Raw genomic sequence first — 13584 nt, forward strand, 5'->3', positions numbered from 1 at the left:
TTGTAGACGGCCTTGTACGTAATCACCAGCACTCGGCCATTTGTGACCTAGAAAACGCTAAGGATCCTCACCTAGTGGGCTGGACCGTGGGAAATGGACCGAGAGCTGTCTCTTTGGGCAAGAATTTGAATCCTGCACATCTGGAAATCCATGCCACAGCCTTCTTTCACCTTCACTTGGTTTTTCAAAGTAGGACATTTATCACAGAACAAATGCAAATTAATTTCCACCGAAAAGATTTCCTTGAACCTGTATCTAAGCCCAATTTCTATCAATCTAGTCACAGTTCATCTCTCGTTCAGCCTTAACTGGCAGTAAATAAATCCTAACCCGCTTTGGTTTAAAAGCAGACCTCAGAATATTCTTTAGGCATCGGTTTATAACTGTCTATAAAAGAACATTCTTAAATGCACGAGTGGGAGCTTGCATATTTAAGAGACTCCTAGCATCAGCCCCTGCCTCCATCGTTAGCCAGTATGTAAGGTCCATACTGGCTCCGAGCAGGGGTTCTTAAACATGGCTCCACGGGGCAGTCCCGGAGGGCAATTCCACTCCCGGTGGAGGCCCAGCTACTGAGGTTAGACTAGTGGAGGGCACGGCCTGAGCAGCAGTTTCTGAAGCTTCCCGCGTGGTGGCGCGGCCGGGCTATGACCCAGACCCGTGCACGCTGGCACGGAGCCTGGCCGCCGCCCATCGAGGAGAGCAAACGGGCAGAGGCCCCGTCCTTCCACATACAGTGCTCACACGGTGCCCTGTTCTTTTCTAGTTCTACGTGTCCTATCACCTGTTCATTGTGGCCTGCGCCGGAGCCGGTGCCACCGTCATCGCCCTGGTGAGTATCGGGCCCCAGGCTGGCCTAGTCTAGCTCCTGGCAGACAACTCGGGGACGCAGCACTGCTGGAGGGTAGTGGAATTTGGATTCTGGGGGGACAAGACACCCGGGCTGGCCTAGCACGTGCTTGCACGTGAGCCATTTACTGATTTCTTTGCCAGGAAAGGTTAATTTCCAACCGGAAACGCGTATATATACACATAGATGCACGTACTGATGTTCTTGTCAAGTCTCCTTAAACACTGAGCCCCTGTTCTGCGGGGAGACCGGGGGTTCGCTTTCGGCCAGCTGATGAACACATGACCTTGTTTTAGGAGTTTCTGTTTAAAGACAGTTATTTGGTATATACTGATTATCGCTGAACCGCAGTACAACTCCTCCCTGACCGAAGCTCGGGTGGCACCTCGGGGCCCTCTGGCTGGCTCGAGACTTTTGAGAACACTTCATTCGGCACGACGGTTAGGAAACAGGTGCACAGCAAAATCACAAAAAGCCAAAAAAAAAACAAAAAAAAACCCGGCACGAACTCGCCTGCAGAAAGGACACTCGTGTACGGCCCGAACCAGGAAAGCACGCAGCGCGGTGCCTCAGTCGACGACAGTCGGGAGACCCCGTTGTCACCCCGGTGCGGCCTGCCCACCGGTGCCTGTGAAAGTGCCCCGAGCAGTGATTTGGGGGGGGGGGGGGGGGGTTACAGAGTCACTTTAGCATGGGAGGAGAGTTGCAGATAGGGACCCTGCAAATCTTGTGGGGGCGCAAGCCTACTGCGTGTTTGCATGTACGTACGCACATCCGGGTGTAATGCCCGAGGGCCTGCTTTGTGATTTCAAGAAATCTAAGATGCCGGGAGCAGGAAGGAAACGTCACGTGCTCTTTAGAGCCCCTGAAAACTCAGAAGGGCCTGTCAAAATCACGCTGGCCACCTGTTCTCTCGCAGAGACACAGGCACAAAGAGGACTAAGTGGCATGGAGGAGGCAGGGTGGGGGGAGACGAGGGGAAACAGGGCCTTTAGCTTCCAGCGGCAGGCTGCGGACCCAGCCAAGTCTTCCTAATAAAGGTACTGAGGGCGGAGGTGAGGACCAGCAGTGCATACGAGAAGGGGGGTGGGGGGGGTGTGGCACGCAGGAAAAGCTGTGTGGTGACAAATGGGGGACAAAGAAAGTCCCGGGGCCTGAGCGGGCACCGGCCCTGACCACCTGTATCTCACTGTCCTGTTTGTTCTCTCCCACCAGCTGATCTACATGATGGCTACTACATATAACTATGCTGTTTTGAAGTTTAAGAGTCGGGAAGACTGCTGCACTAAATTCTAAATTGCCTAAGTCCAACAAGGAGCTTTAGACAGCTCTGCGCGGTAGCCTGAAAGATCGCTGACCCCACCCCCCCTCCCCCCCCCCCCATGAAAGCAGAGTCAGATGCTACCGTTTTGCTACAGTCATTTGTACATAGCTTTAGTCGACTCACTTTGCCTTGTAGATTAATAACATGCCTCACCCTAAGTGAATTACAAAAACCGTGAGATCTGGCTTATTTCCACGGTGTGAAAAGGATTCAGTGATTTACTGGCATTGGGTGAGCATCCGGTAAAAAAAAAAAATTTTCTTGACCTTTGAGGGGTATCTCTAAGTGAAGTATTAACACTCTGTAATACCTGCGTTTTCCGTTATTTTTGCTTGCTTGATAACCAACAGGAGTGCTCCCCAGGAGATGGAAGACAGATCCGTTCTGATCTGCGTTTTGTTGTGTTAGACTCTGGAAAAAAAAAAAAAAAAAGGACCTATTGTAAAGTTGATTACAAAATTTTTTGCTGATTCCCCGGTTCACTGCCCCATACGTGCCCCTGAAGTAAGTCAGCTAGAGGTTTCTACCGGGGGGGGGGGGGGGGGGGGAAGGGTTCTTCTTTCCGCACACCACAGCCCTCCCTTGCGGAGGCACAGGATGGGTAACCTTGCCCCTGTGTTTTGGCGAGCAGTGACCGACTCCTCGTAGCCCGCTCTCAACCCGCACGTAAGATTTTAACGGCAAGAGCAATCGTGCCTGCCGTCGGAAAGCCTCTGCTACGTTGAACAGGAGAGAGGAGGAACGCGAGGTGTAGATTTTGCAGGGAAGACCAGGAAACTAGGTGGGAAAGAAGTGTTTGCTACATGAAGTGTCAAGGATGAGGATTCTTCCATTCTGTGACAGGCAGGAAGGGCCGTGACCCAACGGAAGAGGTAGCTTCCCGGCTCAAAACGTGTTAACACGGACCGCATGCTTGTTTGCGTCTAGCTCCTAATTCTATTGGTTTTGACATTCGCGTAAGTTTTCCGTGTTACGTGTGTAGTTTCGCATCTACTCAAAATACACATCGTTCACTTTGAGGCCTCTGGGGAACTGGTTTTTAGCCACCGGCAAGCTAGAACCTTGCACTAATTTCCAACTCCGCACACACCGTGTTTCTGAACGTCTGCGCGAGTTTTTAAAATGACTCCCCCCCCCCCCCCACGGTCCCACCACCACACACACCCCCCCTCCTGCTTCCTGTTTGCTTTTTCTTAACAGCAACTTGGGCCATGTTTTCCAGTTCATCACGTTGGTATACTAACTCTCCTTCCGCCTCTTACTCGTAAGCGTCCTCGTGGAGCTCGCTGCCGGGCTCCGACGGCTCTGCTCGCGCGACGAGTATTAACGCAGAATAACCCTCTCCCTTTTTACAGTCGGGAGCGTCTAACCTGCCTCGCAGCTCGCTTTGCCTTCTGCCATGCTCACTAGCCATCATGCGCACCCTTCTCTTCCAGATCCACTTCCTCATGATACTGTCTTCTAACTGGGCTTACTTAAAGGACGCCAGCAAAATGCAGGCTTGCCAGGATATCAAAGCAAAGGAAGAGCAGGAGCTGCAGGATATCCAGTCTCGGTCCAAAGAACAACTCAATTCTTACACATAAACGTTTGCCAGAGCGTTACCGCCGCCGAAGTGACAGTTCTGACAAATCCACAGACAGCTGCTCTGCCGTCCAGATGTGTCCCCCCGCCCCCCCCCCCCCTTACCCCCCACCAAACTAATGTAGAGGTACAAACACTTCACTGTCTCGAGCTGCTGGGAGGGATTTCTAGGAACACCTGCCAGGAGGCCAGTCTTTTTCTTTAGTGCAGATACCGGAGGCTTCACGTTAGCCATTTTAAAAGGCAACACTTGGACAAAACGATGGTTCAGCTTTCTGAGATAGGTGGCCTGTTCCCACTTAGCCGTAGAGCAAGCCTCCTGCGAGAGCGAGGCCACGGGCACGTGGCATACTGCTGGAGCGGGACCGCCGATGGGCCGGCACGAAGCAGTGTGACCGTAAATTCACGTGTGCCCTCTGTCCGCGGGGTTTACCTGGGTAGGGAATAGAGTACCATTTCCCACAGCTGACATTTATTAAACTTGGGTTCCGAGACCATGTGAGTCTTAACGCTTGAACTCTTTGTTTCAATTAGCTGCCGTCCCTACCCTTTAAGTCCAGGACCCGTTCCTCTCCCGATCCAGTCGGAAATCTATTTTTCAAGAACGCTGATAACTCTAATTCGGCTCCACCTACCCTTGAGGAAGCTGGATTGTGGCCCATCGACAAGCTTTCCAAAGTCAATTCTATAATAGCTTTCCTCTAATCCAACGGCCCAGGTGGCGTCGTCGTTCCTGGGGAATAAATGTCAGCTCTGCCTTAATGAGTATCTGTTTTCAATTTCTAAGAACTTAATTTTACAACAGGAGACCCCAAATCCCTCATCGCCCTTGGTTCCACAAATGTTTTTCTGAATTAAGAAGTGTTACCTTATTAAAATGACCACCGTTCTAAACCATTTGTACGTGGTCTCAATAGCAAGTTTACAGTTTCATACCAACTATCTGAAACCGAATTACAAATAGACCACAGACCTCCTACTTTTCTAGACTTGAATACTTCAGTAGTTTAAATTAGGGTTGGTATTTAGTTCCTTTTTTAAATCTAAATCATTCCTGGAATAATAAAAGTTTGATGTTCAGCAAAAAAAAAAAAAAAAGAAAAAAGAAAAAAAAAATCCACCTTGAGTTTAAGCCATTTTCAAAAGAAACTTGCCTTCTAAATCATTCTGTTCCAGAACATTAAGTGATTAGAGGTATTGGGTATTAGTGATGGTAAACTTTGTGTTGCTCTTTATGAAATGATACATATAACCGTTGGGTGCATCCGTGCTTTTAAAAGGGGCTGCATAATATAGGATTAACTCTGTATATTCATGTTAAGAATTAACTTGTGGTTTGGCTGTTTCCTGGATTTTAAAACATACACGTGTGCAGAAATGTCTTAAGATGAAAGGAAGCATACCTTTGTCAAGATGCTATTAAAATTGAACATCAAGGATAAGAGTTCATTTGGATTCTTTTTGTTGTTGTTGTTAATGCCTAAAAAATGCCTATTTGGATCTTGACTTTTTTTTTTTTTTTAATTGGGAGAAGCTCTCTTCTGTGTAGAACAGTTCCAGAATAGCTAGTTTTGTTTTCCTGTTGCATGACAGACTTCAATTTTTTTTTTTTTTTTCCAGCAGTGGAGGTGCTGTTAGAGTCCAGTGTTCTAGAAGAGGCAGTGTCTAAAGCCTAATTTTACTTTTCTAATTCTGGTAGCTATTACCAAGAATTTTTGAAAGTTTTGTTTAAGTAGTCTAATATTTTTTATGTAAAGAGCATTAAATTTTGCTATGTATAAATTTTTGTAACCTAACAGTGAATCAATATTTTCTATCAGTGCCAAGGGCTTCCTGTAGTTCTATTCAAGTGTTACAATAAATATTTGTAGATAATAGTCAATACTTGTGTATGCTTATTTTAAATATCTATTTAGGTGGAAATAGTTGTGGATGTACTAAGAGTAATGCAATAAAAGTATAGCTTCACTCACTTGCCTTTTTACCATACATAAAATACTATCTTTCTGTGTCTGCAGTACGGCGTCATTTTTAAACAGTACGCACAATCGACATTTCGCACGTGTATGGACATCACGTTTCCACGAAAATGCTACCGACAGCTCTAGAGTTCTGTGAAGGACAGATACTTCAACAAACGAAAGCAATTATAGGTGTGGGGTTAACACAAAGCTCAGGTTTGGGGAAAGTAAGAACAAGGACCATCCTTCCTAAGGGTCTGGGCACCCGTGGCTCCTGTACAAACCCGAAGTGTAAAAGTCTACTAAAAGAAGATGTCTGCAGGAATGGTAAAAGAGCTCGATCCAACAGGTACTCTCGACAGCAGCAGAGCTTAGTTGGTCACTTGGGATTTTCGTTTGACTATCTGCTTAAACTACTTACCTGTTGGCACGAGTCTGCATTTGGATTTTCTTCACCTGACCTTTCTAAGCATCAGCTCTTGTCCCCTACTGAGACCTTGCCTTTCTAAATGAGGTGCCACCTCAGGATCATGACCCTTCCCTAGGCTCGGCAGGAGAACAATCAGGAGCCCAATGAGGATGCTCTTTGCCACACGCCCTAATACCTCCCATTTCTGTGGCATTTTGTGCGATTGTTACAGGAGTCCCCTGAACAATAAGCTACGTATAAATCCTGTCTAGATAAGATCACGTGCAATCGTTTAGTTAATGACAGTAATCCTACCACGAGGTATTGGAACCTCTAGAAGGCAGAGGAGCGATTTTTCATTTCTCTAGTTTTTACCTTGTGAACTTGACTTTTTAGGAGATGAAAATAAAGCCACGAGTCCATTAAAGAATGATAACTGGGGTGCCTTTAGTGTCCCGCTCGATTTTGCCTCAGCTCCTGCTCTCACAGTTCATGAGTGAAGTCAGGTTTGGCAAAGTCCTTTTCCCCAACCGTGTCCCAGCCTTCCTCACTGTTTTGATAGGTGAACTTCACCTACCTGGGGAAGATGTGAACAGAGATGCATTCAGAGGTTCTTGTGCAGGGGGGGGAGCAGGGAAGCCTACAGGGGAGTTCCCACATCGCACGGCATGCGTCCAAAGCCGTCTGAAAAGATGCGTTTCCTCTTTTGGGGCATCCGGGTGGCTCGGTCGGTTAAGCGTCCGACTTCAGCTCAGGTCATGACCTCACGGTTGGTGGGTTCGAGCCCCGTGTCGGGCTCTGTGCGGCCAGCTCAGAGCCTGGAGCCTGCTTCCGATTCTGTCTGTCCCTCTTTCTGCCCCTCCCCTGCTCACACTCTCTCAGAAAATAAGTGTTAAAAATGACCTTAAAGTGACTTACCTGAGGGTTCAAATTAAGTTCCATCGATGCTTGGAGAGGGCCAAACAACACACAAACTGAAAATTTCAACAAAGAGAACATATTAAAAAGTATCAAATCACACTGAACACGATACCTGAAAAATTCAGTACAGGGGTTCAACAGCAGACTAGATCAAACTGAAGAAAGGATCAACCAACTTGGAAGAGAGGCCAGGATAATTCCTGCTGTCAGCCAGGAAGCCTGAAGGGTTCCCAAAAATATCTAAAGAAATGCACTCCGAGTCATATTACAATTGAAGTGTCAAAATTTAAAGAAAGAGTCTTAAAGCTCTTTAAGCTGAAGCTCTTTAAGATGAATCCTAAGCATACCACTACTCAAAATCATCAGGGGCGCCTGCGTGGCTCAGGCGGTTGGACATCCGACTTTGGCTCAGGTCATGATCTCACCATTTGTGAGTTTGTGCCCCATGCCAGGCACTGTGCTGACAGCCCAGAGCCTGGAGCCTGCTTCGGGTTCTGTGTCTCCCTCTCTCTCTGCCTCTCCCCTGCTCGTGCTGTGTGTCTCTTTCTCTCTCAGAAATAAACGTGTTTTAAAAATATAAACAGAAAACCACAAAACGGTGATGGGAATTTCATACCTATCAATAATGAAATGTAAATGGACTCAATTCTCCAATCAAGACAGAGTGGTCGAACGGACAAAAAAGCAAAAGCCATAGATATGCGGCCTACTTAACACTTTAGCTTTAAGGACACATTCCTGCAAAAGTGCAGGAATGGAAAAAGGTATTCTATGCAAATAGCCCAAAGCAGGGGTAGCTGTACACGTATCAGACAAAGTAGACTGTAAGCCAAAAACTGTCACAGGAGACAAATTCGTCATGTAATCGTTAAAAAGTAAATTGATCCCAAAATAGAGCGTTTGTAAACAGTGATACATTCAACATCAGAGCACATAAACGTATCAGGCAAATATTAACAGAGCTCCAGGGAGAACTAGGCAGCGATACAGTCACAGCAGGGGACCTCAGTGCCCCGCTTTCAACAACGGAGAGATCATCCAGACAGAAAAGCAGTCAGGAGACACTGGACTTCTACAACACGCTGGACCAGATGGACTTCACAGACGTTTACAGAACATTCCATCTGTTCATCTTAAAAATAAAACAGCAAGTTATTTTACCAGCAAAATTAGTTTGTTCAGGAATAGCAGAAGAATTGCGATTTGGCACACCCAAACTACTGCGAACCATAGGCAGAGTCTGCAAAACAAAGGAGAGGAACGTTACAGAGGGAAAAGGAGGTAGCGAGGAGGGGCCACTTTGAGCCACAGTCTCTTGGGGGAAAGCCAGAGTTCAGGACCATGCCCGGTTTCGCACCTGCCAGGCGACTGGTGGGCAAGGAGAGAACCCTCCTCCTGCAGAGGCAGTAAAGGGAACTTGGGCCCACCTGGGAATACGAAGGAAGCTGTGATAGAACGTTCATGTGTGAGAGCGTCCCTCTAGGCCTTCCTGACTCCATTCTAAATCAAGTTTCCCTTTGGGGTGCCTGGGTGGCTCTGTCGGTTAAGCCTCCAATTTCAGCTCAGGTCATGATCTCAGTGGCTCCTGAGTTCAAGTCCCTGGTCGGCCTCTGTGCTGTCAGCTCAGAGCCTGGAGCCTGCTTTGGATTCTGGTCTCTCTGCCCCTACCCTGCTCGCGCACACTCTCTCTCGTAAATACAAACATTAAAAAAAAATCAAGATCTTTCTCCAAAAGCGTTAAGTGATCAAGAGTTGAGTTCTCTGTATTTAGTAATTTTTGTCCCTTGGGACTTTACCTGGTTATCCTGTCTCAGAGGTTATCCTGTCTAAATACAGAGCAGTTAGAAACCACTTAAGGTCACATTTGAGTGACAAGGTTAGGAGGGAGAACGCTCAGGCATTGCCCATCCCAAGTCTCTATCTGGAGATTAGCTCGGAGCACTGAGCCCGCGTTACCTTACCAGGTCCGTCAATTCTACAAAGGTTTGACAGGCCACGGGTACGAAACTTGAATGATACAGAGCAGAATCGAACATAGGACAATTCCAAACTGGATTATGGTTCTCAACCCTGACCCTAGGCCTGGAGGTAGCCAGCTGAACGAAGGACCACGCTGGCTTTGCGCGATCCGATTTCTACCCCTCCAGAGGCATCGACCCCGGTGCGGCAGGCAGTATTTGCCACAAGCAGGTAACCGAGGCCTGTGCACCTGCCCCCACCTCCTTCAGCCCACAAGTCGAGTGGTCACTGTCAGGCGGCTCGCTGCTGTGGCCGCGGCATGGACCAGCTCTCCCCGCAGAGGTCTACCTGCAGTCACGTGCGCCGCCTCCTGCAAGTCCCCGGCTCAGGTGGCCACGGAGGGTGGATGGGGTGGGACAACGGGAGGCCTGTGATTTATCATGGATGGTGACAGGGACCGTGAAAGCTCCCAATCAGCGCTGCCCTCCAGCTGTGCGAGCATTGTTAGGCCCGTGGCAACGCCGTCCGCTGCAGACGGGAGGGAAAGCGACGCGGGTCACGGAGGTCCTCGTCTAGGGTCTGCCTACCGACACATCCTTTCGCTGGGATTCCCCGAGTGAGCTTTCCGAGCCAGGAATCAGAGGAACCGGCCTGACATTCCGGGAGGGGCCATCTCGTCCTGAAAGGGGCTCTTCTGAAAGCCTTGCAAGGAAGGAGGAGCCCATGTGTACCTCCCTCGCAGGGGAACAGATTGAATTTAGGCAAGGAAAACAAAGTGGGGGGAGGGCGGGGGGCGCAAATGTCACATGATCGGCAAACGTGGAAGTGTTCGGCTGAACCGGCGTGGCCGTGGTTGGAGAAAGGTTGACACAAGGTATGAGAGCCTCATCCGACAGGTAACCGCCATAGACCTGCAGGTACCGTCAACAGTGGCATCTGGGACTGAAGACACTCTGTGACAGGTAACACCAAGGGATCGCCAACATCATGAACCTATCGGAGTTTCGGGGCACATTCAACAGTCGGACAGGGAGGAATAGGAAGTGACAGCAAGAAAAAGGCGTACTGGCCTGGTCTAGTTGAAGTGGGGAACAAAGGCAAAGGAGAAAATTAAATTCCCTGATAACCTGCAGCCCGCTGACGGATACTTGGGGCAGGCAGAGTGGGACATTCTCCTCCAGGAACCCTGTATGGGCTTTAGGTCATTGCCTTGCTAGAGGCCAAACGACCCGAAGCTTGACAGTAGCCATGCCTCCAGCATCCTGTAAGGCTTCTGTAGCATATGAAAATCCTTTTGGGGGGCGCCTGGGGGGCTCAGTCCGTGAGGCAATCCAACTCTTGATTTCAGCTCTGGTCGTGATCTCATGGTTTGGGAGTTCGAGGCCTGGTAGGGCTCCAGGCTAACAGTGCAGTGAGAATCTGTCTCTCTGCCCCTCCGGCACATGCTGTCTTTCTCTCTCCCCACCCCCCACCCCCCCTCCCCCCCATACACACTGCCACCCGCAACAGAAGCAAACTTAAAAAAAAAATCCTTTTGGAAACTTTCCTTGTCCTTACCTCCCCCTGCACCAAAGTATACGATCACTCACTCCTCTCAACCCCGGGGCAGCTCTTTCCACCCACGGGCCCTGCCCCTGGCTTTAATAAAACCACCCCTTTGTACCGAAAATGTCTCAAGAATTCCTTCTTGGCTATTGGTTCCCAAACCCCATTTTGAACCACATCATGGTCACCTCGGGAGAGCAGTCTCATTCAGCTTCATGTGTTTCAGCTTCTGGGAATCTTTGCTTTCGGGTCACCGGACAGTGTGCGTCCACTCAGGGTTTGGCACCTTCTTCCATGGGATACGTGGATCCAAGCGTATGTTCCTCGAAGTTAGGCAGCACGAACATCTGTCCATAGTCCCTGATAGGGCCTTTCCTTGGGGTTGAAGAGTCTCTCCGGAGAGGTCTTTCCCAATACACGAAATCTCTGGGCTGCACATTATGACGGCGTGCACATCGTGCCAGGAGTACTCCGTGGAAGACTGTCCTACCAGAGTGGGATTATTCACGATGGGTTTGCTCGCGCTTTTGCAAAACTGAAGTATATCCCTTTTTATTAGCTGTGGATCAAAAGCAGCAGAGGCTAGGTGCATTGGATATCCTCACACAAAAAGAACAGATTCTCACTGAACCTCCAAAAATACACTGTCAGGAAAAATGAGAATATTTAATAAGAGTTTCAGAATTCTGGAGGGTGCAGGTAGAGAAAAAAGTATCTAAATGCTTCAGTCATTGTTACCAAATTGTTTTAAGTTATAGAGAGCTTAAAAGGAGAGGGGGGGAAGAAAGGCGAGGGGCCTTTACATCAGGAAGACAAACCATTAAAGCAATCAGTTTTCATTAGTTTTAGAAATTCTTACCCAGCTCGGTGTTATCTTAAAGGAATCAAATCCCTGTATTCTAGAGCACCTGGCAAGTTCCTTGCTCATGAACCTCCTTGAAGATGAAGCACTCCTGTAGAAACATTCCTTGTAAAAGCATCAGAACAAAACAGTAACCGTCAATGACAACGGACTTGAAAATGGCCACAGTTAAAGATCTGATAAGAGTTCACACGCAGGGGCGCTTGGGGGCACTCAGTCCCTTAAGTGTCAACTCTCGATTTCAGCTTAGGTCATGATCTCACGGTTTGTGGGTTTGGGCCCCATATTGTGCTCTGAACTAACCCTGCGGAGCCTGCTTGGGATTTTCCCTCTCCCTCTGCCTCCACGTATGTGGGTGCGCACATGCGCACGCTCTCTCGAAATAAACATTAAAAAAAAAAAAAAAAAGAGGGGCACCTGGGTGGCTCAGTTAAGCATCCGACTTTGGCTCAGGTCATGATCTCACGGTTCGTGAGTTCGGGTGCTGCATGGGGCTCACTGCTCTCAGCCCAGAGACCACTTTGGATACTCTGTCACCCTCGCACTGTGTCCTTCCTTCCCCCTCCCCCACTTTCTCTCTCAAACATCAACGTTAAAAAAATTTTTTTTCTTAAAAAAAAAAGTTCACACCTACACCTACAAAAAAAAAGTGATGCAACTGATAAGTAAATTTGGTTCATTTTGTGACATACATTTTAAAATTATGACTACTAACATTGTACCAGGATACAGAATTTTTTAAACTTCGTGTAATTTTTGGAACGCGTATATTCACACCTATACAAACGCAAAATAAAGAAGGCTTAATATTCCTGATTTGACAATGCTTCCCATGTAATTTAACATAACAAATACACCTAATTGGTAGAACATCTCTCTTTTTATAAAGAGAGAATGTTTTGAGATGTTCCAGGGACCCTCTAGAAATTCTTATCATTAGTTTGAGGTCAAAAAAACTTCGTTTCAAATTTTAGAGAAGTTTGACAAGAATACCGGAAGGTTTGTGATGAGGGAGCATAAGGCAGGCTGAGGGCCCAGCACAAGCTAGCCCCCCCAGTCCCCTCCCCTCCCCGTGGGATGTGTGGGACACTCCTCAGACACTCCTGGCTGCCCTAGAACAGAGTACAGGACAGAAGACCAATGGTTAACTGAAAGAGATCAGTCATACAGGACAACGTCTCCATCGGTTTACAAATGTCTTAGTAAATTACAGGAAAAAGGCAATCCTACCAACAGCCTCATCTCCAGAACCCTATAGACTCCGTTTCCTGGAGCCCCAACATCACCCTCCCCTCCATAGTGGGGTGGGGAACTAAGGCAAGAAGGGAATGGCAGGTAAAATTAAGTTTCGTTATAACCTGCAGCCCATTGATACAGAGTAGAACATTTCTCCAGGAATCCCCTACTTTCCTAGTGTTAATGCCTTACTAGAGGGAAAACAACCTTAACTTGACAATGGCAAGGTCCCTGGCATCTTAAGAGTCCTCTTGAGCATATCAAAGTCCCTCTGGAGGCCTCCATTTTCTCTTTACCTCCCCCAACTCCACAGTATATAATCAGTCAGTCCTCACAACCCCAGGGCAGCTTTTTCTGCCCAGTGATCCTGTCCTCAGGCTTCAATAAAGTCACCTTTTCTGGGGCACCCGGGTGGCTCAGTCAGTTAAGCATCCAACTTCGGCTCAGGTCAGGATCTCCCGATTCATGGGTTCAAGCCCACATCGGGCTCTGTGCTGACAGCTCGGGGCCTGGAACCTGCTTTGGATTCTGTTTCTCCCTCTCGCTCTCTCTCCGGCCCTCCCCTGCTCATGCTCTCTCTCTCTCTCAAAAATAATTAAGTGTTGAAAAAAAAATTGAAATAAATAAAATCACCTTTTTTGCACCAAGGACGTTGCAAGAATTCTTTCTTGGCCATTGGCTGCGAATCTCCACCACTCCAAAGCCCCATCATCTGCACACTGTTCAACTACAGTTGTTTTCTTCCTTCATCCTGATTGTCTGGAACAGTTACACTTTACATCCATTTAGAATTCTTAACCCTTAGAATCCTTAATTCCCAGCAAAAACTAAAACGTAAGCAATTGTGGACTGAAATTTATGACTACGTTTCATTATTTCGAGAAACATGCTTTTCTCATAGAAAATTTTCTCAGCACATTTTACTAACAGACC

General features: G+C 47.8%; 1 protein-coding gene across 6 annotated transcripts in view; it reads left to right on the plus strand.

Annotated features, from left to right (window-relative positions):
• The window catches only part of GPM6B (glycoprotein M6B), a 147352-nt gene extending 141577 nt beyond the window's left edge, over positions 1-5775 (plus strand). For 4 of the 6 annotated variants that reach the window (XM_053891828.1, XM_019417927.2, XM_019417924.2 and 1 more), the window contains 2 exons: positions 767-832; positions 3611-5775. In XM_053891828.1, coding sequence (XP_053747803.1) covers positions 767-832; positions 3611-3760 — 216 coding nt within the window. In that variant the 3' untranslated portion in view covers positions 3761-5775. Of the gene's footprint in view, positions 1-766; positions 833-2065; positions 2634-3610 lie in introns of those variants that run through there. The other 2 variants (XM_019417925.2, XM_019417928.2) reach the window with 1 other exon arrangement.
• Positions 5776-13584: the final 7809 nt, after the last annotated feature.

The sequence above is a fragment of the Panthera pardus genome, unplaced genomic scaffold, assembly GCF_024362965.1.
Source record: "Panthera pardus isolate Hobbes unplaced genomic scaffold, ASM2436296v1 HiC_scaffold_27, whole genome shotgun sequence".
Lineage (NCBI taxonomy): Eukaryota > Metazoa > Chordata > Mammalia > Carnivora > Felidae > Panthera > Panthera pardus.